Genomic DNA, 27,146 nt, shown 5'->3' on the forward strand with positions numbered 1-27,146 from the left:
GATTGAACTAATTGTTATCAGCTGTTCTGAAAAGAAAACTCAAGAGTTTGACAGTTCAGAGTTCAGGTTTAAACTCAGAGTTTGTTAAACCTGCTTTCTGAAACAGGGCCCAGGAGCGACAAAACCAGGGCCTGTAGGACCTACCTTGTTGATAGTGTTGTTCAGAAGGCAGAGCAGTGCTTTATTATGGACAGACTTCTCCCCATTTTAGCTACTGTTGTATCAATATGTTTTTACTAATCCATGGTTACGCCAAGCAGTTTAGTCACCTCAACTTGCTCAATTTCATTACGACTTGTCCCAAATACAATGTTTTTAGTTTTGGAAATATTTAGGACTAACTTATTCCTTGCGACCCATTCCCGAAACTAACTGCAGCTTTTTGTTAAGTGTTGCTGTAATTTAAGTCCCTGTAGTGGCTGACGTGATGAGTTATCCGCGTAATATAGACATACTGGCCTTACTCAAAGCCAGTGTGGATCACATTTAGCCACTTGTGCAACTTATGTTGAAGACTTTAAACACATTTTTTATGATATTTTGCATGGCTTAATTCGTGTCGTATGTCCCGAATATTTGCAAATTATTATTAATTGTATAAATGTTTAGAAAGTCTAAATCGATTTGTTCGACTGTCTCCTGATTCGGTACTCCACTATACAGCCTAAACTCGTCGACCTCGACACATAACTGAGATGTCCTGTGCTAACGTTATCCAAGTCTTAGTTTAGCCATTCCCTTTGTCTTCAAACTACATGCAATACTAGATAGCTAGCTATGTCTACAACCTCTAAAGTTGTACTGGGTGTTTCTGTGATACTTACGGTGAGCACCGTTGCAGGAGTGCATCTCAAGCAAAACTGGGATCAAGAGGTAACCAATTAACGTTAGCTAGCTAGCTAGCCTAGGGACCAGCTCAATTACTGTACACTCCAATTCATAGATAACGTTAGCTAGCTAACTAGCAAGAAGTCATAGTAGGGTACAATGTGTCCCATTCAAAAGTCCGTTGCAACTTAGCTAGCTACATTGAGAGAGTTGTAAGCAGAAACATTACTTTTAGCCAATGTTAGCTAACTAGAGTTAGCATCTTCATACTTTTCTGCTAGCAGACAGCTAACGGTAGATGGCTACATGCAATGCTAGATAGTTAGCTATGTCTACAACCTCTAAAGTTGTACTGGGCATTTCTGTGATTCTTACGGTGAGCACCGTTGCAGGAGTGCATCTCAAGCAAAACTGGGACCATGAGGTAAGCAACACCTCTAGCCATAATTTTAGATAGCTTTTACAGTGGTCTTTTTGTTTGTTCTTCATCAGAGACTTCATGCGGGAGTACTTCGAGACATTGAACGTTTGGAGAGGAAGAGAGAGAACCTGCGAGTGCTCGAGCAACAAATAAGTCTGACCAAGGAGCTCAAGGCAGAGCGCGACAGGAGAGAATCGGGGCAGCAGGGCTCCGACCAACCCCAGGCATAACAACAACTTCTTTGACAGTCTTCACAATTGTTATGTAGCCACGTGTAGTATGGCTATTGTACGTGTTGAAATATTGATAAAGCAATGTAGTACAGACAGCTGGGCTGTCTTTATGCAAATTGCCTTTTACAATAGACATCTTTGTAGATTCTCTGGCCAATGATTTATCAATTAAGGGTTTGGAGGAAAAGTAAACTAGCTGACACTGCAGAAGCCGTTGCCACCCTTCTGGATAGCTATTGATTGTCACTGGTTTTGAAAAACATATAGGGCAATGTGTGGCATGCAGTTTGATCCCTAAAGGTAGGCTATACATAGTGTTTAGTTAGGTAGTAGGCAACGTTATGATTTCTCTCATAGAATAGGGAATCCCTGAATTATACTGCTTTTATTTGAAAATGTCCTTACCCAATTGTGGCTGGTAAAACTAAAACTCTTCACTCTTTCTACACAGGAGTAGACTGTCTGATTCCACCTGGTTATGATGGAAAGAGGTGTTGAGCAGGGGAGCCAAGTGGAAGATGAGGCCATGTGCACCTCTGCCTCGGAGGGGCTGGAGGAGGGTGAGGTGGAGGGCGAGACGCTGCTCATCGTGGAGTCGGAAGACCAGGCCTCGGTGGACCTCTCGCACGACCAGAGCGGTGACTCGCTCAACAGCGATCTGGGGGAGGATGCCGAGGGTGGCTGGAATGAAGACATGGCCTTCTATTGCGACAAGTGCCACAAGTGGATCCCCATCGGTGAGAGGAGGGCCAGGCAGCCCCTGGGGGGGAGATCGACCTCTCCCTGCGACGAGGCATCGTTCTTTCTCAATATCACTTAACAATCTGTCCATTCATACATATTCTAAAGGGCTGCTGGGCTGCTGTTCAATATTTGGATGTCATGTCGTGTCCTGTTGCACCGTACATGCTTTTCAAATAAAGAATGAGAATGAAATGAACAGAATGCCTTGTCTCTTAGCAGTCTTTTTTATTCTCACCCCCACCATTCAGCACAGCTGCACGGAGAGCAACCCAGCTACCTGAAAGGAGACAACTTCTTCAAGTTCACCTGCTATGACTGTACAGAAGATGTCAAGGAGACCTTTGAGAGGATGAGACTCACCTGGCAACAGGTACATGTGCCACAATGAAGCACTTTGCCACAATGAAGCACTATAATAAAGAACTGATTTGCAGTGCAGCTTACGTAAGATAATAAGAACATGAACAGGGTCAAAAGAGGAACACCTTAATACAAATATATGGGACAAGATCTTTATCTAGAGTATGAACAAGTATAAAATTGCAGAGTACAATATATTGTATATTGCTGTAGACTTTTTCATTGATTATATTTGTTCTGGACAACCGCCCTCTAGTACTGAATGAATGTCATATTTTCCTGGTTTTCACTGCAGTTCGGTGTGTTTTCTGTTTTGTTTCAGGTTGTTATGTTGGCCATGTATAATCTTTCATTGGAGGGCATGGGGCGTCAAGGCTACTTTAGATGGAAGGAGGACATCTGTGCCTTTATTGGGAGACACTGGACCTTCCTACTGGGCACCAGGTTAGAAAGAAAACAACCTTAATTTGGTTGTCAGTTGGTAAGGTTTTGATAACAGTTTGCATACAACCCTAAAAATGTAAACAGAAAACCTGATAATTGTTCAGTCAATTATCAGAATATCAAGGGCGGACATATTTGGAACTTGACCCAACCTTTGTGGAAAGAAGAGCTATGTTTGAGTTATTCTTTACAAGTCTAGTATTTTGTAAATGGATCGAGTTTTTGATGCTCCACCTGCAGAAAGAAGACTTCCACGTGGTGGAGCACGGTGGCGGGCTGTTTGTCGGTGGGGAGCCCTACGTTCTTTCGCTCAGGGGCCCAGGAGTTTGGCGAGCCAGGCTGGTGGAAGCTGGTGCAGAACCGTCCACCCACTCTGCGCCCAGATGGGGACAAGTCCTCTGTGGCCTCCCTAAAGTCTAAAGGTGAACTGCGGAACACTCATAAATAACATTAAGTTTTCACATTTTCAGACACAACCAAAGGATTATTTTGTGTGTTAAATAGACTTATTTAGGAAAAGTCAAGGGGGGACATGACTTTAAAAATGACAGGGATATTACAAATGTTAAATTATTGTTAGAGGTAGTTAACCCAAAGCAGTTTGCAGAATTGTGCAAAGTCTGTTGTGCGAATCAATTACATGTTTTTGAGGGATAACCAGCTACTGTTGAAGTGTACTCCAAATAAATTCACCCCTCCAGGCGACTGTACATGCATGTGTTTTTGATTGAGCATTTAGAGCTCTTTTTGTTTAACCATTTTTGCTTAGCTGGCGTTTGTTACTTTCTCAGCTGCCTCCAAGCCAACCCTGGAGCCCATCATCACAGTGGAAGGCTTACGGAAGCGCGCGGGCCGTAATCCGGTGGAGTGTGCCATGCAGCTGAAAGAAAAGCGCTCACGGACCCACGAGGCCAAGGACATCCGGCGGGCGCAGAAGGAGGCGGCGGGGTACATGGATCGCAGCGCCTCCTCCACGCCTGTCAAGTTCAGCGGCCGTGGCGGTGGGAGGCGACCCGACTTTGTCCTGGAGAAAGGCGAGGTGGTGGACTTCTCCTCAATGAGCTCCTCGGACCGAACGCCACTCACCAGCCCCTCGCCGTCACCCTCTCCAGACTTCTCTGCACCCGGCACCCCCGCCTCCCACTCAGCCACGCCCAGCCTGCTGTCGGAGGCTGACCTCATCCCTGACGTCATGCCACCAATGGCACTCTTTCACGGTAAGAAGTCGGGGTCCCCTTGATCTTGGAATTTTTAGTCTAGATAGAAAATGAAAGGAACCATTCAGAATACAGTTACTATTTTAGTGGTGAGCAGTCCAAATTTGGCCCACAGGGACAAGATGAGAAATGGTGTCAGATAGCATTTAATACCACAATGTAAGATTCGTGGGGGGGCCAACCAACAAAAAAAAGTCAACAATGGAGCAATATTCCAAGGTGCATTCCATGCCAATATCAATTTATTTCTAGGAAATACAGTACAACATTTCATAAATCATATTCCTCAAAAACTAAGTGGTATTTAATTAGTTTAAATAATCAGCGAATGTCTGGAAATCTCACAGAATGTATTGTTTATATTTCCCATTTCTGACTTGAAACTCCAGATGACGAGGAGATGAACGGCGAAGGCTTCATCGATCCCGGCATTGAGTATATCCCCTCATCCAGCATGTCCCTGGGCACTGGCACCCTTGTCGTTCGCAAGAAGCTGCGACCAGGGGCGCACATCAAGCAGGAAGCAGAGAGTGATGAAGAGGGCCGGGACGATGAAGACGACGAGAGAAGGGGGCACGGCAAAAGCCAATCCAACGTGGCCAGGGGGGCGTGGGGTGGCGGGGAGAGGAGGAGGGGAGTCCTAACAGAGAAGGGGGAGGGTTTGCCTCCCTCAGAGCCCCGGTTTGCCCCCCTCAGCCTTTATGAAGAGCGCTTGCTGCTGCGGCGCCTGGAGGCCTGTCCACAGGCGCTGGCAGTGACTGCGCAGGCCAAGCGGCTGCACAGGAAGCTACTGGTGAGGCAGGCCAAACGCCAGAGAGGGCTCCCCCTGTTGGACATCGATCAGGCGGTCAGTGCCACCCTCAGTCTGGTGGGAGGGGTGTACGGGGGACAGGGCCGCTACGAGGGCTCCGGCACGGGGAAGTACCGCACCACCAGCCAGGACCTCCGAATCCTCGACCGCTTCCAGGTACACCTTCACTACCATGAGCACAGATGGCAAATTCGTTCACAGGTCACACACGCACACAAATGTATGCACTCTCTGTACTCTTGGTCGCTTTCGATAAAAAGTCTGCTTTGTGGCATTTATTATTACGATTAAATTCCGATTTGTTATGAGCGGTCACGAACTAGAAGAATGAAAACGAGAGGAATGGTTGGAATATTTCCAAACACATTACATCACATGCGTGATACATCTTTTGCTTCGATCATATGTCTATGGAATGCATTTGATCCCTTTTAGACAACGGTGTCCAGCAGAAGAGGGTACCACCAGCCCACAGTTTCCTTCTGGCACCGGATCATGGGCTTGGACGCCAGCGTAGACCAGGGCATCAAAAGCCCGTACACCTCCCGCACTCTCAAACCCTTCATAAGGTATGCCACACGTCCTTACCTCCTTCATGAGGCACACCACATGCAGCCTTATACCCCTAATATGGTAAGAGACATTTGTGACCACCTGATCTATGACATTAACCCATAATTAAACCCTGATACTCAAGGTGAGGTATAACAATCACAGCATGGAAGGAATCTATATTATTGTGGCTCTATTCATGACGCTTTTCTCTGTTACGTGCAGTATGTAGCCCTCCTGAACGTGCCCCTGGATGTGCCCAATATCTTTATTACATTCAGATTGAAATGCATTGTGAAGAATAGTCATTCCTCTCTGACACACAAATAAAAAGATAATGTTGCCACTTCATGGCATTTGTTTTCTACCCAATCTCCTGGGTCATATTCACTAGACACCAAATCGAGAGAAAAAAATGGACTGAAACGGAGAGTGACAATTTGAACTTCTCCAATAAGAAACTTGTTTTTGTTGCGAAATGTTTTCCATTGCAAAACGTTTTGCTACGGTGTGCACTAATGAATCCATCACCAGGAGGGACTACGAGAATAAGCCTATGAAGCTGAAGCTGTTGGCGGAGATCCGTGCCTACCCACACAGAAAGGACCCCCTCTGGGACCCAGATCCAGAGGCCCCCATCGACTACTGTTACGTCCGGCCCAACCACATCCCCTCCATTAACTCCATGTGCCACGACATCTTCTGGCCAGGTAGGAGACTGAACAGCGCCATACTATCATGTTTTGATTTTTATTTTACTTGATAATTTTTACATTTCAGACTAGGGCTGGGCGGTATACCGTATTTTACTAGATAGCGGTATTTATGCACATACCGGTTGGGGTTTTTACTTTACCTTGTATAACGGTATTTGAATGTTTGGTTTGTTAAATGTGATACGCCGTGTGTAACGTCCATTTTTATAGTTTACTCCGCTACTTGAGTCATCCCTCTCCTCTCTCTCTCTCTCCATGCTGCTTTCCACACAGACCTAGTCCCACCAGTGATGCCAATTTAGCAATTTTGTTGCTATATTTATCAACTTTTCAGACTATTCTGTCAACATTTTTTTTTAAAGCACCTAACAACAAATGTAGCTACTTAAAAAAAAAAAATTGGAACTTTTGGCAACTTTTGAAAAGTGACTCAAATGCTAAAATGCACACAAAAACGATTTTCTCTGTCACACTCAGTCACAACACACGTGTCTGGCTGCAATAGTGCATTGTGAGTGACGGCAGCAGCAGGCAAGCAGCAATTTCAGCAAATTGCAAATCCTTGTTGGCTGACTGCAGCAGCATTAGTACGGGTTCGACGAGCCAAACCCAATGAATATAGTTGGTCACGAATGTTTGATCTTGAACAGAACTTACATCAATCAATATATCTCAATCAGCCAGAAGTACAGAAAAGAGTGGGAGTCTGTACCTGAACAAATGTCAAATCATATTTTTTGCCGAGATGGCCAGTCAATTTGAGTAACGTTATAATGTATTCTACGTAATGACGCAGCTATGGTGACCAGCGAGCAGAGAAGATGGGACTTTATCTAGCAGGGTCTTGTAGGTGACCTGGGCCAGTGGGTTTGGCGACGAGTATGAAGCGAGGGCCAGCCAACGAGAGAGTACAGGTCGCAGTGGTGGGTAGTATATGGGGCTTTGGTGACAAAACGGATGGCACTTTGATAGACTGCATCCAATTTGTTGAGTAGGGTGTTGGGGATCGGTAAGATGGTCAGTTTTACGAGGGTATGTTTGGCAGCATGAGTGAAGGATGTTTTGTTGCAAAATAGGAAGCCAATTCTAGATTTAACTTTGGAATGGAGATGTTTTATGTCAGTCTGGAAGCAGAGTTTACAGTCTAACCAGACACCTATGTATTTGTAGTTGTCCACATATTCTAAGTCAGAACCGTCCAGAGTAGTGATGCTGGACGGGCGGGCAGTTTCAGGCAGCGATCGGTTGAAGAGCATGCATTTAGTTTTACTTGTATTTAAGAACAGTTGGAGGCCACGGAAGGAGAGTTGTATGGCATTGAAGCTTGCCTGGAGGGTTGTTAACACAGTGTCCAAAGAAGGGCCAGAAGTATTCAGAATGGTGTCGTCTGCGTAGAAGTGGATCAGAGACTCACCAGCAGCAAGAGCGACATTATTGATAGATACAGAGAAGAGAGTCGGCCCAAGAATTGAACCCTGTGGCACCCCCATAGAGACTGCCAGAGGCCCGGACAACAGGCCCTCAGATTTGACATACTGAACTATGTCGGAGAAGTAGTTGGTGAACCAGGCGAGGCAATCATTTGAGAACCCAAAGCTGTTGAGTCTGCCGATGAGAATGTGGTGATTGACAGAGTCGAAAGCCTTGGCCAGGTCAACGAATACGGCTGCACAGTATTGTTTCTTATTGATGGCGGTTAAGATATCCTTTAGAACCTTGAGCGTGGCTGAGGTGCACCCGTGACCTGCTCTGAAACCAGATTGCATAGCGGAGAAGGTACGGTGAGATTCTAAATGGTCGTTGATCTGTTTGTTAACTTGGCTTTCGAAGACCTTAGAAAGGCAGGGTAGGATAGATTTTGGTCTGTAGCAGTTTGTGTCAAGAGTGTCCCCCCCTTTGAAGAGGGGGATGACCGCAGCTGCTTTCCAATCTTTGGGTATCTCAGATGACAAAAGAGAGGTTGAACAGGCTAGTAATAGGGGTTGCAACAATTTTGGCAGATAATTTTAGAAAGAAAGGGTCCAGATTGTCTAGCCCGGCTGATTTGTAGGGGTCCAGATTTTGCAGCTCTTTCAGAACATCAGCTGACTGGATTTGGGTGAAGGAGAAAAGGGGAAGGCACAGGCGAGTTGCTGTGGGGGGGTGCAGTGCTGTTGACTGGGGTAGGGGTGGCCAGGTGGAAAGCATGGCCAGCCGTGAAAAAATGCTTATTGAAATTCTCAATTATAGTGGATTTATCGGTGGTGACAGAGTTTCCTATCCTCAGTGCAGTGGTTAGGATAGGGGTAGGGTAGGATGAGGGTAGGAAATGCAGAAATTGATGGAAATGCAGTAAATTATTTTAGGTTGAAGTTGAATTGAACAGCATAAAACAATCCGAATGGAGATAGACCCATTAAAATAATTTAGAATATATGTGTTGCCACACACTACTCACTACTCAACTTTTATTAATCAAAAACATAAAATACTGTCATTTTTTTTTTAAATAACTTGATATGATATTTTGGCCATGTCTCCCTTCCCTATTTCAGACAGGGAACTTAAAAGGAACATTTACATTTTTTAAAATTAAGTCTGTCAGATGTTTACAGATTTCAAGTTGGCTAGTGTCGAGTTATGTTCCAGGCCATCGGTTGTGTAGATCCAGCTATAATATGCCTCAATGCCAAATTAATGGAAAAGATGAGCACAGTCTAATTTCCTCAGTTTAGTCAGTGCTTATCTTTTCCATTCATTTGGGGTTGAGGCATATTGCTGGATCTTCACAACCCATGTTGTGGGACATGGAGTCATCTTGACATTAGACTACTTATAAAACATCTGACAAACATTGATTTAAAGTGTAATATTCCTTTAAATATATTAATGTGAATGCTGATGGAAACATTCTCCTTGTAAAATAAATCTCATGGAAGCATGCAACAATGTGCATATTTATTCTACTTTAAACTATTTCCCTCAAAGTTTTAGATTGACGGCTGATTTTCTCTCTGGCTCTCTTATCAGGCGTGGATCTCTCCGAGTGTCTCCAGTACCCAGACTTCAGCGTCGTGGTCCTTTATAAGAAGGTGGTGATCGGCTTTGGGTTCATGGTGCCGGACGTGAAGTACAACGAGGCCTACATCTCCTTCCTGCTGGTGCATCCCGAGTGGAGGAGGGCTGGAATCGCTACGTTCATGATCTACCATCTCATTCAGGTATGGTAACAAAATCATAATAATAATTTAAAAACAACAATACTCAAGTTGCAAGCAGCAATGAAATAATTAAATTGTCTACATAAAAAGTGGTTAAGTGCAGCTTTTATAGAGACTCTAAGCCACATTGTATAGAGCCATACTGCCATCATACATGGCATTGTAATACACACTGAGTGGACAAATCATTAGGAACACCTGCTCTTTCCATGAGACTGACCAGGTGAACGCTATGATCCCTGAAGGATGTCACAGGTTAAATCTACTTCAATCTGTGATGAGGAGGATTTTATATTGCCCCCTTTTTCTCCCCAATTTCATGGTATCCAATTGTTAGTAGTTACTGTCTTGTCTCATCGCTGCAACTCCCATACGGACTCGGGAGAGGCGAAGGTTAAGAGCCATGCGTCCTCCGAAACACAACCCAACCAAGCCGCACTGCTTCTTAACACAGCGCGCATCCAACCCGGAAGCCAGCCGCACCAATGTGCACCTGGTCAACGTGCACTGCGCCCGACCACAAAGGTCGCTAGTGCGCGATGAGACAAGGATATCCCTGCCGGCCAAACCCTCCCTAACCCGGACGACGCTAGGCCAATTGTGCGCCGCCACATGGGCCTCCCGGTCGGGGCCAGCTGCAACAGAACCTGGGCTCGAACCCAGAGTCTCTGGTGGCACAGCTAGCACTGATGCAGTGCCTTAGACCACTGCGCCACCAGGGAGGCCGAAAGGAGGATTTTTAAGCCTTGAGACATGGATTGTGTATGTGTGCCATTGAGGGTGAATGGGCAAGATTTAAGTGCCTTTGAACGGGGTATAGTCGTAGGTGCCAGGTGCATCGGTTTGAGTGTGTCAAGAACTGCAACGCTGCTGGGTTTTTCATGCTCAACAGTTTCCCATGTGTATCAAAGATGGTCCACCACCTTAAGAACATTCAGCCAACTTGACACAACATTGAAGCATTGGAGTCAACATGGGCCAGCATCCCTGTGGAACACTTTTGAGACCTCGAAGAGTCCATGCCCCAACGAATTGAGGCTGTTCTGAGGCCAAAAGGGGGTGCAACTCAATATTAGGAAGATGTTTTGTACACTCGGTGTAAAGTTGCTGTACTGGCGCTTAGTGCTTTTTAGACCAGAACTAACTTGACCCTATGGCTACATTAGATTTAGTCAAGTTAGCTCAAGAAATGACTATAAATAAATAACCGTAAAATGCACTTAAATGGTTTGGATTGATCTACAACAGCACATGTTAAGTGGTTGAAAAACGGGAAGATATCTTTTCAGGCAAGGTTCTCTTTTCCCCCACAGACCTGCATGGGAAAAGATGTCACTCTACATGTCTCGGCCAGTAACCCCGCCATGCTCCTATACCAGAAGTTTGGCTTCAAGACTGAGGAGTACATCTTGGACTTTTATGACAAATACTACCCGCTGGACAGCAAGGAGTGCCGACATGCCTTCTTCCTGCGGCTACGGCGGTGAGACAGGAAACGGGACAGGCCAGTATTCGGGCCATAGAAATATAATTACTAGAATGGAAATTAACGTTCCATTCGTGAACTGGTAGCCATATTGAGTGTACTAGTCAAATTGTCGTTGTCTGTTGTAGGGTTTGTATTTCTATACAGGCAACCAGTCAGAAGGAGGAAAAAATACATCTGGAAGTGCCTGTGCTATTCAGTTTAGCCATTGTATGTTACACTGTTTCTTTGGTCATTATATTTGTGAGAACCTATGGTGAGCTATTTTTGTTGATCGACAGAAGAGACTGAAGGACGATATTTTATTGTAATTTTATACACTCGCATTTCTGAATAATTCGACAGCCCAAGTGGCAATTATATAAAGAACAAAATCACTCACATTCTGAATTCTGTCTTCATTTGCTTGCTGGAATATATATTGTACAGTGAGATCCAAAAGTATTTGGACAGTGACAAATGTTTTGGTTATGTATTCTAGAACTTTGGATTTGAAATGATACCATGACAGGTTAAAGTGTAGACTGTCAGCTTTAATTTGAGGGTATTGTCATCCATATCGGGTGAACTGTTAAGAAATTACAGTACTTTTACTCCGTAATACTAACATAATTGACAGAGTGAAAAGGATGCCTGTACAGAATTTTTTTAAATTGAACCTTTATTTAACTAGGCAAGTCAGTTAAGAACAAATTCTTATTTTCAATGACGGCCTCGGAACCGTGGGTTAACAGCCTGTTCGGGGGCAGAACGACAGATTTGTACCTTGTCAGCTCGGGGGTTTGAACTTGCAACCTTCCGGTTACTAGTCCAACGCTCTAACCACTAGCCTACCCTGCCGAATAAAAAAAAGTACACAGCAAAAAATGTGGCAAAGCAATAATTTTTTGGGCCTGAAAACAAAGTATTATGTTTGGGGCAAATACAACACATGACTGAGTACCACTCTCCATATTTTTAAGAATAGTGATGGCTGCATCATGTTATGGGTATGCTTGTTAAATAAAAAATGGAATGAAGGTATGAATAATTTCTGATTAAGTGAATTTGTCCAAATACTTTTGGTTCCTTAAACTGGGGGGGCTATTTACAAAAAGTGATGTAATTTCTATGGATGAAAATATCCTCATATTAAAGCTGACCGTCTGCACTTAAACATCAGTTATTGTTTTATTTCAAAGCGCTGGAATGGGTCACTGTCAATACTTTTGGACCTCAGTGTACATGCCTCTTAGAACTAGTGTTAGTTACTATAGCTAGTAGTATGTGTACCATTTATTATTATAATCAAGTACTACAGTGCCTTGCGAAAGTATTCGCCCCCCTTGAACTTTGCGACCTTTTGCCACATTTCAGGCTTCAAACATAAAGATATAAAACTGTATTTTTTTGAAGAATCAACAACAAGTGAGACACAATCATGAAGTGGGACGACATTTATTGGATATTTCAAACGTTTTTTAACAAATCAAAAACTGAAAAATTGGGCGTGCAAAATTATTCAGCCCCCTTAAGTTAATACTTTGTAGCGCCACCTTTTGCTGCGATTACAGCTGTAAGTCGCTTGGGGTATGTTTCTCAGTTTTGCACATCGAAGAAAAAAAAAAAAAAAAATACAGTTTTATCTTTATGTTTGAAGCCTGAAATGTGGCAAAAGGTCGCAATGTTCAAGGGGGCCGAATACTTTCGCAAGGCACTGTATATTGCGCATCTGTATTCAAATCGAATGTTTTGTTAGTATTAACAAATTAGCCATTTACAAGAAATTGGTGTTTTTCCTCAAACTGTTATAGATGTTTGTAGCACTACAGTACATAAGGTTGGGGTAAATTCCTTATCAATCCCATTTCTGGAAATTATAATTGATTAACAGATTCAAGATAATTGATGAATGGTCAATTCAGAAAATAAGGCCACCATGGAGAAAAGGTTGCATCCCAAATAGGTTGCATCCCAAATGGGAACCTGTTGCCTATTTAGTGCACTACTGTTGAGCAGGGCCCATAGCAGTGCACTATAGGGAATAGGGTGCCATTTGGGGGCCGCACACAATTCTCTCTGTCATCGGAATGCATCTAGGTTTGGGAGAGTCCTGGGTTTGACCAGTCTGTCTAGCATGCCCTGACCCATCTTAGCAGCTAGTAGAGACACCAAAGGGCTGCAATCTGAAGTGACTGCCAAGTCATAGGCCGTCAGACCTCTGTCGTTCTTCTTCCGAATGCTGGCGTTGCATCTGGAAGGATTGGGATGGGATAAATGAATTGACCCTGGTTATGTACAGCAGGGTTTCCCAAACTCGGTCCAGGGGCCCAGCCTGGGGGCACATTTTGTTTTTTGCCCTAGCACTACACAGCTGATTCAAATAACCAACTCATCATCAAGCTTAGATTATTTGAATCAGCTGTGTAGTGTTAGGGCAAAAAACTAAATGTGGCCCCAGGGAAACCCTGATGTACAGTATTTTGGAAATAGTAAATTCCTGATATGGGCTATGCAATGGCTTGGGGCTGTCCTACGTGCGTGCAATAAACCGGAGCATGCAGATATAAAGTATATAGCTGGTAGTCTCTTACCCTAATAGTGTCTCTGCACACCGTAAGCCCTTACTCCCAAGAACAGCAGCCTCATGCAGAGCGGTGTTGTTCACCCTATGAAAGAAGAAAGAGAGAAACTTAACCTTTTTAAAGTGGAAAGACACAGGAACGACAATCCCAGGTCCAACACCTCAGAGTATTTTCAGCATGAAATGTATACCGGTGCGATTAATGGTTGGATGCAGCTCATGCACATGTAAAGGCTGCTACACACTACGCAGACGGAGCTTAGTTTGCGTAGAGTTTTTGTGCCGCTGAATTTTTTAGAATGGACAATATACGGCGCTCCGTTCGCGTAGTGTGTAGCAGGCTTAAAGTAATAGCACTTCGGGAGACAACTTCCGACAAGATTCTCCGGGCGAATCTGAATAAAAATCTGAATGACTTTAATCCGTTAGCACTGTACTTACGGCCCAGACTGCCGGTTGACGTCAGCTCCCCTTTGTACCAGCACAGGCAGGACCTCGTGGTGCTCGTGCAGCACAGCAACAACCAGGGCAGGGTGCCCGGCGCACCCCTGGCATGAGGGATCTGCACCCTGGCACAACATCGCAATACAAGCAGGGAATTTTTTTTTTTTTTTACCATGCTGACCCGAAAGCTGCAGTGCTGGCTCTGATATTCCTTTCACATGGATGTAACAAGATTCCAGCAACACAGAATCTTAACTAGCATCTCAATATGAACATTCCTTTTACCAGCTTTGATTAAGTTACCTCATCAAGCAGTTGCTGGACCACAGAGATCTCCCCCCTCCCGTCTGGGCCAACTTCCCTCAGAAGCAGACTGTCTTTGGATGGCTTGGAAATAGAAATAAATTGTCATAAATTAAGGTCATTGGACAATAACACCATTCACTTACAATTAGATATGCAGTGACCTAGCACCATCGTGAATGTGTGCATTGAAACAGATCATGCCCGTGAAATAATGCAGTTGGATTCAACTGAACTGCACTGCGGAAAGTTTGCACTTTTCCAAGGGCACAAACAACTGAAAACAAAAGTATAAAGCTATGGCTCGGGCCAGAAACAACCCCAATCCCTTAAACCCTCGGTACCTGTGGAGATCTGAAAGGATTTGACAGGCAAAAGCAATATGCCTACAGTCCTACAAGCCTATTGGAGAGCCGGGTGGACCATATGTGATCCTCTCAGATCTCCACCAGGGCTTGGGGTTGTTTCTGGGCTGTTCCAATTCCGAGCCAAAGCCTCAGCTAAGAAAAGTCCAACTCACAGGCGGTTTCTGTGCAACGTCAGAGGTCCAGCTCTGACTGAGGTTTTTCACTGTTCTCCTGGAAGCTGCAGACTTTGAGGTAGCGTTCTCACTCTCTAACAGCAACATCACAGCCAGACAACATGAATACACAGTGGGGCAAAAAAGTATTTAGTCAGCCACCAATTGTGCAAGTTCTCCCACTTAAAAAGATGAGAGAGGCCTGTAATTTTCATCATAGGTACACTTCAACTATGACAGACAAAATGAGAAAAAAAATCCAGAAAATCACATTGTAGGATTTTTTATGAATTTATTTGCAAATTATGGTGGAAAATAAGTATTTGGTCAATAACAAAAGTTTATCTCAATACTTTGTTATATACTCGATGTTGGCAATGACAGAGGTCAAATGTTTTCTGTAAGTCTTCACAAGGTTTTCACACACTGTTGCTGGTATTTTGGGTCTGGCAGGAGAGGTTGAGAGAAAGATACTAGCGAAGTCTCCACCCCCCTAAACAGAAACGTAGTCTGTCCCCGAGTGATAAGTATAAGATAGACAGTAGCTTGTATTAATATCTCAATCAAGTTTAAATAAAAAGTAGGTAGGTTTACCTTTCTCACCCAGGCTGGTCTGTCTGGCTGATAGGCCGCTCATGCCTTCCGTCACACTGCTGAGGTTCTGGTTCTCTGATAGGATAAGGGGCTTCTCAGTCCCGTCTACCTGACAGGACTAAGAAAATATTTGTTGTGGGCCTTATGTTTGGCCTGAAATATGCTCCAGACAAGACAAAGAAGAATTTACTAAAGGAAGATTTTACACAGGACAAGGAATCCCACAATATTTAGCAAATGAAAAGTGATTGACGGGTGACATATTACAATGTATAACAGAAATGTCAATTTAAATGTGTCCATTTCAAAGTGTCATAGCATAGCAAAAATGAAAGACCTTCGTTTTTTCAAGTCCGGCGGAGACAAAGTTGATCCTCAAACTGACTTCATAGTTGTCCTCCTGGATCACAGCTGAAACCATCTTGAAACGAGAAAAAAAAACAAGAAGCACATGAACATACATCAAAGATCATTTTTCCCCCATTGTCCTGGGGATAAGGAATATTTTTATGAATACCTTCTGAGGGACATTTGCATGAATTGGAACCAATGCTACAGATAGTGTTTGGTTCCAGATAATGATAACACCTTACAGATATAATGTGTTGTAAGACTTGTCATAAACATCTATGACACCCCCCACACAATTTTGTCATATCCAATTGGTAGTTAGTCTTTTTATTTTTTTATTTTATTAAAAAAACATGTTTCTTAATTGAATATTCGAAACATACAATATACTTGCAGTGAAGCTGCTCAATAACTACATCATACCAGTCATCCAACAGATTCCCATTCAGAGCGATACACAGAAGCATCCAGGGTCAATGCCCTGCTCAAGGGCATGTTGACCAATCTACCACCATGCCAAAAAACGTGAACCCGAACCCTCCAAGATCCCCCCACAGTTCCCCAATAGCTGTCCCTCAATCATTCGAGACCCCTCCCACAGTCCCTCCCCAGGAAGAAAAATAAATTAAAAAGTACAATTAATTCCATTCCCCACCCCCCAATGCACCAATTACAGTCCAATTACAGTCTTGTCCCATCGCTGCAACTCCCGTACGTACTCGGGAGAGGCAAAGTTCGAGAGCCGTGTGTCCTCCGAAACACAACCCCGTCAAGTCGCGCTGCTTGACACAATGCACGCTTAACCCTGAAGCCAGCCGCACCAATGTGTCGGCGGAAACGCTGTACACTGCAGCACAGCCCTGTATCGAACCAGGATCTGCAGTAACGCAGCAAGTACTTCGAAGCAGTGCCTTAGATGGCTGCGCCACTCGGGAGGCCAATGCCCTTTTTAATGTCTTAGTGACACTATTGATCTTACGATGACCCTGTCTAACTTACAGTTATAGAAATACAGTTGATGTCGGAAGTTTACATACACTTAGGTTGGAGTCATTAAAACTTGTTTTGGAACCACTCCACAAATTTCTTGTTAACAAACTATAGTTTTGGCAAGTCGGTTAGGACATCTACTTTGTGCATGACACAAGTAATTTTTCCAACAACTGTTTACAGACAGATTATTTCACTTATAATTCACTGTGTCACAATTCCAGTGGGTCAGAAGTTTACATACACTAAGTTGACTGTGCCTTTATACAGCTTGGAAAATTCCAGGAAATTATGTCATGGCTTTAGAAGATTCTGATAGGCTAATTGACATCATTTGAGTCAATTGGAGGTGTACCTGTGGATGTATTTCAAGGCCTACCTTCAAACTCAATGCCTCTTTGCTTGACAAATTGGAAAATCAAAAGAAATCAGCCAAGACCTCAGAAAAAAATTGTAGACCTTCACAAGTCTGGTTCAGCCTTGGGAGCAATTTCCAAACACCTGAAGCTACCACGTTTATCTGTAGAAACAATAGGTCGCAAATATAAACACAATGGGACCACGCAGCCGCCATACCACTCAGGAAGGAGACGTGTTCTGTCTCCTAGAGATGAACGTACTTTGGTGCGAAAAGTGCAAATCAATCCCAGAACAACAGCAAAGGACCATGTGAAGATTCTGGAGGAAACAGGTACAAAAGTATCTATATCCACAGTAAAACGAGTCCTATATCGACATAACCTGAAAGGCCGCTCAGCAAGGAAGAAGCCACTGCTCCAAAACCGCCACAAAAAAAGCCAGACTGCGGTTTGCAACTGCACATGGCGACATTTGGAGAAATGTCCTCTGGTCTGATGAAACAAAAATAGAACTGTTTGGCCATAATGGCCATTGTTATGTTTGGAGGAAAAAGGGGGAGGCTTGCAAGCCAAAGAACACCATCCCAACCGTGAAGCACTGGGGTGGCAGCGTCATGTTGTGGGGGTGCTTTGCTGCTGGAGGGACTGGTGCACTTCACAAAATAGGAAGGAAAATGATGTGGATATATTGAAGCAACATCTCAAGACACCAGTCAGGAAGTTAAAGCTTGGTCGCAAATGGGTCAAGGACAAGGACCCCAAGCATACTTTCAAAGTTGTGGCAAAATGGCTTAAGGACAACAAAGTCAATGTATTGGAATGGCCATCATAATGCCCTGACTTCAATCCTATAGAAAATTTGTGGGCAGAACTGAAAAAGCGTGTGCGAGCAAGGAGGCCTACAAACCTGACTAAGGTACACCAGCTCTGTCAGGAGGAGTGGCCCAAATTCACCCAATTTATTGTGGGAAGATTGTGTAAGGCTACCCGAAACAATTTAGGCAATGCTACCAAATACTAATTGAGTGTATGTAAACTTCTGACCCACTGGAAATGTGATGAAAGAAATAAAAGCTGAAATAAATCCTTCTCTCTACTATAATTCTCACGTTTCACATTCTTAAAATAAAGTGGTGATCCTAACTGGCCTAAGGACAGGGAATTTTTACTAGGATTAAATGTCAGGAATTGTGAAAAACTGAGTTTAAATGTATTAGGCTAAGGTGTTATGTAAACTTCCGACTTCAACTGTACATAAAGGTTCATACAAGCTAATAAAACAGTCTGTATCTGTTTGTTTTCAGTAAAGTATTACCAAGATTATAGCCCGGATTAGTTATGAGAGAGGCTGGTCATACCCGGCCCATGCGAGGCTCCCCTATGAGAGCTCGAAACTCAGTGTTGTTCTGAGTGTAGCTGCGCAGGTGAGCACACACATGGTCCAGCTGCTTCCTCCAGTACCCTAGAGAAGAGTGAGAGAGCGATAAAAGGGAGAACAAAAGTGTCAGAGACAGTTTCTAAAAAGAAGAGTCCCTAGCATTTAATTTACTACTTCGTGGTGCAAGCAATAAAATACTCGGAGGTTCCTGCCTTTCCAGGGAGTTTTTCCTAGCCACCGTGCTTCTGCATCTGCTTTGCTTGCTCGTTGGGGTAAAAGGTTGGGTATCTGTATAGCACGTTGTGACAACTGCTGATGTGAAAATGGTTTTATAAAATAAATGTGATTGATTGAGAAAGTGGTCAGCTCTGTAGCGTTGGTTAGTGCTTGTACTGTTTAACCTCCGTCTATGCAGGTGTCTTACTAACTCTGCCGGGAGGCCTGGGCTTTTGGGGCACAAAAAAAATGCCCTCGCCCTGTGCTTTTGCCCTGTAACCACATGGTGTGGATTTTCTCCCTCTATCGCTCCATTAGGGTTAGTAGTGCTCTGGGATAACGTTCCCCCTAGGAACAGATCTAGGATCAACTTCCTCTCCCCCAATCCTAACTTTAACCAATAGTGGGGAAAATGCTAAATTGACCCAAGATCAGCATCTAGGGGCATCTTCACCCTACACCAGTTAGCAGTTATTTAGGCACTGGCAAGTGGTCACCTCTGCCTGGGCTTATAGCTGTGAGCAGTGGTCTGCGGTCCCTCATCTGCTCCTGTCTCCTGAGCTCCAGCTCCACCTGCTGGCCCTTCCTATGGACTTCAGTGCCCGACGGGTAGAACAAGCCCACCGTCTGAGTCTGCTGGTCCGCCCGTGCTGGAGCCGGGGCCAACGCCACACCGGGGGAAACGGAGGAGGGCACAGCCTGCCAGGTGGCAGTGGCACCGTCAGAGGTGTGAGTGGACATCTGTTGAGAGAGGGAGAAAGAAAGAGAGAGAGAAAGAAAGAAAGAAAGAAAGAAAGAAAGAAAGAAAGAAAGAAAGAAAGAAAGAAAGAAAGAAAGAAAGAAAGAAAGAAAGAAAGAAAGAAAGAAAGAAAGAAAGAAAGAAAGAAGGAGGAAGAGTGATAGACAGAGAGAGGAGGGTGGTGAGAAATAAGGAGAGATTGAGAAAGATAGAAATGTTTATTTATTTAATTGTGGGAAGGATGGCTCTAACAAAACACTCAGAGAATGTACCACATTTGGTGACTAAGAGTGTGTGCACACACGTGTGCCCTTTTAACGAGGGTTATTAGAATCAGGGTGGGGCTCAATATCATTTAAATTCAGGAAGTAAACTGAAATTCCAATTTTCCTCAATGATTCTCTGTGAGAAGAATTGGAATTTAAGTTTACTTCCTGAATTGACTGAATTGAAATTAAATTGACCCCCCAACCCTGTTTAGATATGAGTAAATATGGCAAGGTGAGGGACGTACTCGCTCCAACTCCAGTTTACCCCCCATGGAATAGGCAAGGCTGGCACGTGACTCCCCCCTAGGTGGCCCCTCCAGAAACACCCCACAGGAGCCACAGAATTTGGCATAAGGGTGGCTGCTCGCTCCGCACCGGGAGCAGATCAAACAGCTGACTGAATGGCCAGGCTGGCAGGGATGGGCACCAGTTTATAACAGAGAATGAAAAGGTCAGAGGATAAAAGGTACACTTTGTGCGTGCTTGCTTCAGCTTTCTAAATGTATGTTTATGGTAGTGGAAGAAGTTTAAATTGCTAGAGGCTAATGTTAACCTGGTGGAACCAGCCTCATTGCTGCTTTCAACATTCTGTTTTAGTGAAATGGATGGAAGGTTGAATGGATGGAGGAACAGATGGTTGGGGCAAGTAGTATGCTTACCTTGGAACCGCACCAGTCACAGAAGCGCGCATCCGAGTGGTTGACCCGGCTGCACTTAGAACAGGACATCATCTTGCCTGCTCCAGATGGAAGTGGCGGGGCACTCTGACCACCCAAAACAGCCTAGACAGAAAAATGTCAAAAAGCCTATGGTAGCACCTTGACTTCTCAAGAAATGAAATCTAATGTGTACAATCACAACATGTAGGGCAACATCTGATAATGCACAAGAGTCACAACGTCTCTCACAAGGTGGGTGCTGGAGAGCTAGTGGATGTGCAGGCTTTCGTTCCAGCCCATCACTAACACCACTGATACCACTAGTCCAAACTGAAACCACAACTAGATCATTATTTGAAACAGGTGTGTTAGTGATGGGATGGAACAAAAGCCTGCAGACCCAGTGGCTACGTACTAGTAATAGTAGCAGCGGAATGGGAGAAACCTGGTTGTATAAACTCCTCATGGTAGTTCACGCTCTCAATATGTTGAGAGAGATACTTCTCAGAAGGTAAGCTTGATATTCAACTATAAAATATTCGGAGTGTAGATACATTAAACTGGCTGTCTGGAGCATATTATACAATAACTAAAGTATATGTGTACAGTATATATGTTTTATTGTCACATACACCAGATAGGTGCAGTGATGTGTGATGTTTTATAGGGTCAGCCATAGTACAACAGTGACCCAGGAGCAAATTAGGGTTAAGTGCCTTGCTCAAGGGCACATCGACAGATTTTTCACCTTGTTGGCTCAGATATTTAAACCAGGCAGCAACTTTTCGGTTACTGGTCCAAGGCTCTAACCACTAGCCTATGACGAAAATCTTATGTCTGACAAACTAATGTGACCGCCCTCTTGAAACGCCCTCATGAAACGCTAGCTGCGCCCTTGAAAGGCTAGTAATTATATGCTGAGGGTGGAGGTTTTTCAACTTGAGAAGTGAGTTTACCCAATTCAACTTGGTTAAATTTTTTTGTAGTTTGCTTGCTTTCTGACTAATTTCATACTACAACAAAAACCTAGGCATTTATACAAGTCTAAACTAAGCCTAATAAGGATAATTATGCTACTATAATACAATCAATGAGCTCTTACAGTGGGTGGCTGCAGTAGTTTAGTTTCACAGGTGACACAAGTTGAGATATGCAGAGGGTTTCCGGTTCCACATGACGGACAGATCACCTTGTTCTACAGCACAGGAAAACACACACACACACACACACACACACACACACACACACACACACACACACACACACACACACACACACACACACACACACACACACACACACACACACACACACACACACACACACACACACACACACAGAGTGCAAGTGAAAAAAACAACCATTTACACTGCTTTGTATTGAAAAGGTAAATGTTAACACACCTCCAAATAAAGTATTCTATATTCAAACGTGTACATGTGCAAAGTCACAAGGTGTTTGAAAGCAGAGTGTTTGTGATAGTAAACTTGATATTTACCTGGAGTCTTAAGCTGGCCTGAGGCTGGAGCTGGGGGCTCATGGGGGCCTCACATACCACACATGTGGCGGTGTTGACAGGCACCATTGTTTTACAGTGGACACACAAGCCCATCTAAATACAAAGGAGAACCCAAACCTGGGCTGGTAAACATTGAATTGAAATGCCAGAATGAACATACAGACATTTTATCCTTGGGTGACTTAAGGGAGGAAAACTACTTAAAACACTGAATAACACTAAACTGCATTTAAATTTTGCGGCTATATACTGCAATATTCAAAAGTATATCCAAATCCTTTTTGTGATTTTCCCTGAAATCATATTATTTTGTGGTGGCATTTTTCTGCATCTTAAAACAAACACAGTAAAATTAACCTAATGTTAAATGCCACACTGTGAAATGTGCACACAATCAAAGAGTAGTCCATCAACAAAATGTTAACAATAGTAGCAGTATCAATAGTAGAAGTTGGTTTGAGGACTGGGGTGATACCTGTCCACCCTCTGTGGGTGGCAGCCTCTGGCCTGGCACAGGCAGCACAGCGGTGCCGCACTGCAGACAAAAGCGGGCAAAGGGGTCTGAGGGGCGATGGCTCAAGCACTTCGCACACCTGGGGAAAGGTAGAAGTCGCGAGAGATCATTCGCTTCTCCATTAGAAACAATCTCTCTGCATCTTTGTCTCATGCTTTTTCTCTTTCTTTCTCTCTCTCTCTCTCTCGCTTTCTGTTCACTGGGGCGGCAGCGTAGCCTAGTGGTTAGAGCGTTGGACTAGTAACCGGAAGGTTGCGAGTTCAAACCCCCGAGCTGTCGTTCTGCCCCTGAACAGGCAGTTAACCCAGGCCGTCATTGAAAATAAGAATATGTTCTTAACTGACTTGCCTGGTTAAATAAAGGTCAAATTAAAAAAATATTTTAAAAACTCACTCACCTCAGAAAGTCTGTCTCCCTTTGGATCCTTGACATTTGAGTGCTGGTTAGGTTTTTGAAAGGACTGTCTTCCAAGCTTGCATTCTGAAAGACCATTTATCACCAAATAATGAATGTTCTGTGGCGTTCTATGTAAGGAGCTGTATTTGCTCATATGATTTGATAATCTATGCATGGTATGACAATGACCATAGGCTAACTTGGAACACCAGGGTTGTGGGTTTGATTCCCGCATGGGTCACAATGTATTTGTTAACTCTTAGCAGATTCTGATAATTGACCAAAGTACAACCAGTCACCATCATCACCGTAATAATGATATAATATAATTGATAATATAAATATAATTATAAACCGGGTGGATCGAGCCCTAGGGGCTCTGCGTTGGGTCGTGCCTAAGAACAGCCCTTAGCCGTAGTATATTGGCCATATAACACACCCCCTCGGGCCTTACTGCTTAAATAATATTCACAATATATTTTTGGTGAATGTACCAGTGTTTGAGAACGATGTGAAGACATGGGCTCCAGAGCAGGGGACACAGGCCCTAGACGGCTGCTGAGGAACCGTGGACCTTTAGGGGGCCGGTAGGTCTTTGGCACTAAAGAGGGCACACACAACTATTACCAAAACTTACACGCTCTTACACTGCATAACATTCATAAACTATCGGGAATCCCCTTCATATTATAAAGGGTATTATTGATAGCTTATGAAAGTTATTTATTGTATATTTCTAACTTTTTTAACAAATAAAAAACTGAAAAATTGGGCGTGCAAAATTATTCAGCCCCTTTACTTTCAGTGCAGCAAACTCTCTCCAGAAGTTCAGTGAGGATCTCTGAATGATCCAATGTTGACCTAAATGACTAATGATGGTAAATACAATCCACCTGTGTGTAATCAAGTCTCCGTATAAATGCACCTGCCCTGTGATTGTCTCAGAGGTCCGTTAAAAGTGCAGAGAGCATCATGAAGAACAAGGAACACACCAGGCAGGTCCGAGATACTGTTGTAAAGAAATGTAATGCCGGATTTGGATACAAAAAGATTTCCCAAGCTTTAAACATCCCAAGGAGCACTGTGCAAGCGATAATATTGAAATGGAAGGAGTATCAGACCACTGCAAATCTACCAAGACCTGGCCGTCCCTCTAAACTTTCAGCTCATACAAGGAGAAGACTGATCAGAGATGCAGCCAAGAGGCCCATGATCACTCTGGATGAACTGCAGAGATCTACAGCTGAGGTGGGAGACTCTGTCCATAGGACAACAATCAGTTGTATATTGCACAAATCTGGCCTTTATGGAAGAGTGGCAAGAAGAAAGCCATTTCTTAAAGATATCCATAAAAAGTGTCGTTTAAAGTTTGCCACAAGCCACCTGGGAGACACACCAAACATGTGGAAGAAGGTGCTCTGGTCAGATGAAACCAAAATTGAACTTTTTGGCAACAATGCAAAACGTTATGTTTGGCGTAAAAGCAACACAGCTCATCACCCTGAACACACCATCCCCACTGTCAAACATGGTGGTGGCAGCATCATGGTTTGGGCCTGCTTTTCTTCAGCAGGGACAGGGAAGATGATTAAAATTGATGGGAAGATGGATGGAGCCAAATACAGGACCATTCTGGAAGAAAACCTGATGGAGTCTGCAAAAGATCTGAGACTGGGACGGAGATTTGTCTTCCAACAAGACAATGATCCAAAACATAAAGCAAAATCTACAATGGAATGGTTCAAAAATAAACATATCCAGGTGTTAGAATGGCCAAGTCAAAGTCCAGACCTGAATCCAATCGAGAATCTGTGGAAAGAACTGAAAACTGCTGTTCACAAATGCTCTCCATCCAACCTCACTGAGCTCGAGCTGTTTCGCAAGGAGGAATGGGAAAAAATGTCAGTCTCTCGATGTGCAAAACTGATAGAGACATACCCCAAGCGACTTACAGCTGTAATCGCAGCAATAGGTGGCGCTACAAAGTATTAACTTAAGGGGGCTGAATAATTTTGCACGCCCAATTTTTCAGTTTTTGATTTGTTAAAAAAGTTTGAAATATCCAATAAATGTCGTTCCACTTCATGATTGTGTCCCACTTGTTGTTGATTCTTCACAAAAAAATACAGTTTTATATCTTTATGTTTGAAGCCTGAAATGTGGCAAAAGGTCGCAAAGTTCAAGGGGGCGAATACTTTCGCAAGGCACTGTATATAGTACATGTCCGTTTGACAGTGTTCGCACCATAGAGATCCTATTCTAATTCTATGGTATGCACTGACACAGCAGCTTGCACTTATTGAGACAAGCATTTAGAAATGCTGATATTGAGTTTATAACAGTGTGTCACATTGCACATGAATATGATATTTAGTACTTACAATTACAGTATGACAGTTGTATGGTCAAGTGTACACACATTTTTTTGTGACACTAATATTTTTATAGGGGAGGGGGAAATAGCCCTTTAGGGAAATTGGTATTGAGCTATCTTTGGGATGTTGTTTGGGCAGTGTAAATTGCTCATCAGTAAAAGTTATTCAATTAGACATACCTTGAAGCTTCAGTGAGGCATCTCCAGAACCGTTCGCTGTCCCCATCTCCTGTGAGAAACAGTACAATGCAATAGACCCACAGTAACAGTATACTCAGCTTCCCCTCAGCTTGTTCAGAACAAATATTGATGCAGATGACAACACATTTGTTTGAATGCTCCTTCATTGTAATGCATACAGTTTTCATGGGAATGCCTTAGCGCTTGATGTAGCCTAACATGCAATAACAGTTGTGTCAGTTATGTCACGTCATTGCTAGGCTTCCCCAGAAAATCTGTGAAGAAGCATGACGTTTTAGTAAAGTTTTAGAGATTCATAGCAAATTTAATGCAGACTGGCAATGTGACATATCTTGTCATAAGCTGTCGTTACATGTCAAACTTCATACAACATTGAAATGAAGTGTTGGCATGCAAATATGCCTGACTATACCTGTCTAGAGAGGTCTCGTTCATACTCCTTCAGAAAGTTATCCTCCTTGTCCTCAATGGAAGGTGGCTCGTTTGAGGGCACATACTCCACCAGAAATAGCTTGGTGACAATGGCACTCTCTCGACCATCCCTAAGGCAGATAAACATAAGGTCAGTTTCAGTCATCAAATATCCATAATAGCAATTATTATAACATAACAGCACCAGACCTCAGTCAAATAAGCATTTAGTGTACCCTTGATTTTGCTTGGAGTTTTGCACTTTTGGGACTATTATGTTGATTCAATTGTACAGGGAAAACTAAATATATATTTGACCCAAGACTGAATGGCAATGAAACAATAAATGTCTTTGTGTGATATATTTTTGTAGAATCCTTTCACAATCCAACCTGGTGATAGCCAGAGCTTTGACTGACACTTTGCCCTCAGGTAAGCGTATTGGTCCGCTATACTTCAAAGTGTTGTTCTCTCCAAACCCTGGTCTCTTCGCCACCTCTGGTTTAGTACCATCCAGAGTGTAGTAGATAGTGACATCTTGGGTATCTAGGCAGCAATATATGTTGTTTGTCAAAAAACCTTGGAATCTAGGGCAGATGTTGTCTATCAGTGCATTGTGGATCTCATTTTTAACAATGAAACAATGTTCAAACATAAAAGTGGTAGATTATATATATTAATGTTTACTCTAGCAACATCCACACATTATGGATACATGCTTGTTTTCACCTGATTTGAGCTCCACAGGAGTTGTGGTGTCTATCTCATGCTTGGCTTTACCAGGAGGGGGAATTCGAATCGGTATGATGAGAGGCACCACAATGCAACCGGCTGCCATATTCGGTCCTATAATAAAAAATGCATTCGGCTATAAAAAACCTTTTCATCAGTCCATTGCAAAAGTGACATGTCTTATTATAAAATGTTTAAGCGGGATAAAGGCGTTGTTCTACCTGATATAGATGCGACGATCAGTGACCGCGGATGTTTCATTGCCTATTCGACGCAGCAACGGAGAAACATACTCCTTAGCAACCACCACAGCCAATGGCAGGATTCACAATGTTTTCATAGTTTATTCTCAACGTTCATTATATTAGTTATCATTTTGCAATTCCTGAAATACTTTGAACTTTGAATGCTCGCGCCATAGAAATGTAATTCACTGCGTTCTATGCATGTCTTGCAGGCTCTTTCATTATATTCAAGTCAACCATTATCTAAGCATCTTTGTTATTGTTACAAAATGCACCGACTGCTTTGCTATCACTCACTAAATACAAAAATATACATGACAATAGGCGGAGGAAAGAAATCGAATTATAAATTAATTT

General features: G+C 43.3%; 3 protein-coding genes across 4 annotated transcripts; 2 read left to right on the top strand and 1 right to left on the bottom strand.

Annotated features, from left to right (window-relative positions):
- The first annotated feature begins 57 nt into the window (after positions 1-57).
- Positions 58-11,395, top strand: kat14 (lysine acetyltransferase 14). Its single transcript, XM_020482480.2, has 12 exons — positions 58-873; positions 1,321-1,473; positions 1,934-2,219; positions 2,475-2,596; positions 2,909-3,030; positions 3,271-3,452; positions 3,822-4,247; positions 4,637-5,214; positions 5,494-5,627; positions 6,145-6,320; positions 9,336-9,526; positions 10,840-11,395. Exons 3-12 carry the CDS (start codon positions 1,961-1,963, stop codon positions 11,011-11,013), a joined length of 2,364 nt encoding a protein of 787 aa, XP_020338069.1. The 5' UTR covers positions 58-873; positions 1,321-1,473; positions 1,934-1,960; the 3' UTR covers positions 11,014-11,395.
- On the top strand, positions 757-2,427 carry pet117 (PET117 cytochrome c oxidase chaperone). Of its 2 annotated transcripts, none has more exons than XM_020482489.2 (3): positions 757-873; positions 1,321-1,473; positions 1,934-2,427. In XM_020482489.2, the coding sequence occupies exons 1-3, from the start codon at positions 778-780 to the stop codon at positions 1,937-1,939; spliced, it is 255 nt and encodes an 84-aa protein (XP_020338078.1). In that variant the 5' UTR covers positions 757-777; the 3' UTR covers positions 1,940-2,427. The 2 variants fall into 2 exon arrangements, with proteins under 2 accessions (XP_020338078.1, XP_020338087.1); XM_020482498.2 differs by lacking the exon at positions 757-873 and adding an exon at positions 905-1,252.
- dzank1 (double zinc ribbon and ankyrin repeat domains 1) lies at positions 11,301-27,127 on the bottom strand. The gene is made up of 21 exons (XM_020490906.2): positions 26,766-27,127; positions 26,542-26,658; positions 26,205-26,358; positions 25,814-25,943; positions 25,381-25,429; positions 23,321-23,427; positions 22,828-22,910; positions 22,392-22,509; positions 21,896-22,009; positions 21,500-21,592; positions 20,398-20,520; positions 19,984-20,148; positions 19,228-19,471; positions 18,495-18,598; positions 15,774-15,857; positions 15,437-15,554; positions 14,843-14,937; positions 14,323-14,406; positions 14,017-14,144; positions 13,586-13,660; positions 11,301-13,245 (listed from the first exon to the last, which is right to left on the bottom strand). Exons 1-21 carry the CDS (start codon positions 26,803-26,805, stop codon positions 13,074-13,076), a joined length of 2,397 nt encoding a protein of 798 aa, XP_020346495.1. The 5' UTR covers positions 26,806-27,127; the 3' UTR covers positions 11,301-13,073.
- Between the last annotated feature and the right edge of the window lie 19 nt (positions 27,128-27,146).

This window comes from Oncorhynchus kisutch, linkage group LG1, assembly GCF_002021735.2.
Source record: "Oncorhynchus kisutch isolate 150728-3 linkage group LG1, Okis_V2, whole genome shotgun sequence".
NCBI classification, from domain to species: domain Eukaryota; kingdom Metazoa; phylum Chordata; class Actinopteri; order Salmoniformes; family Salmonidae; genus Oncorhynchus; species Oncorhynchus kisutch.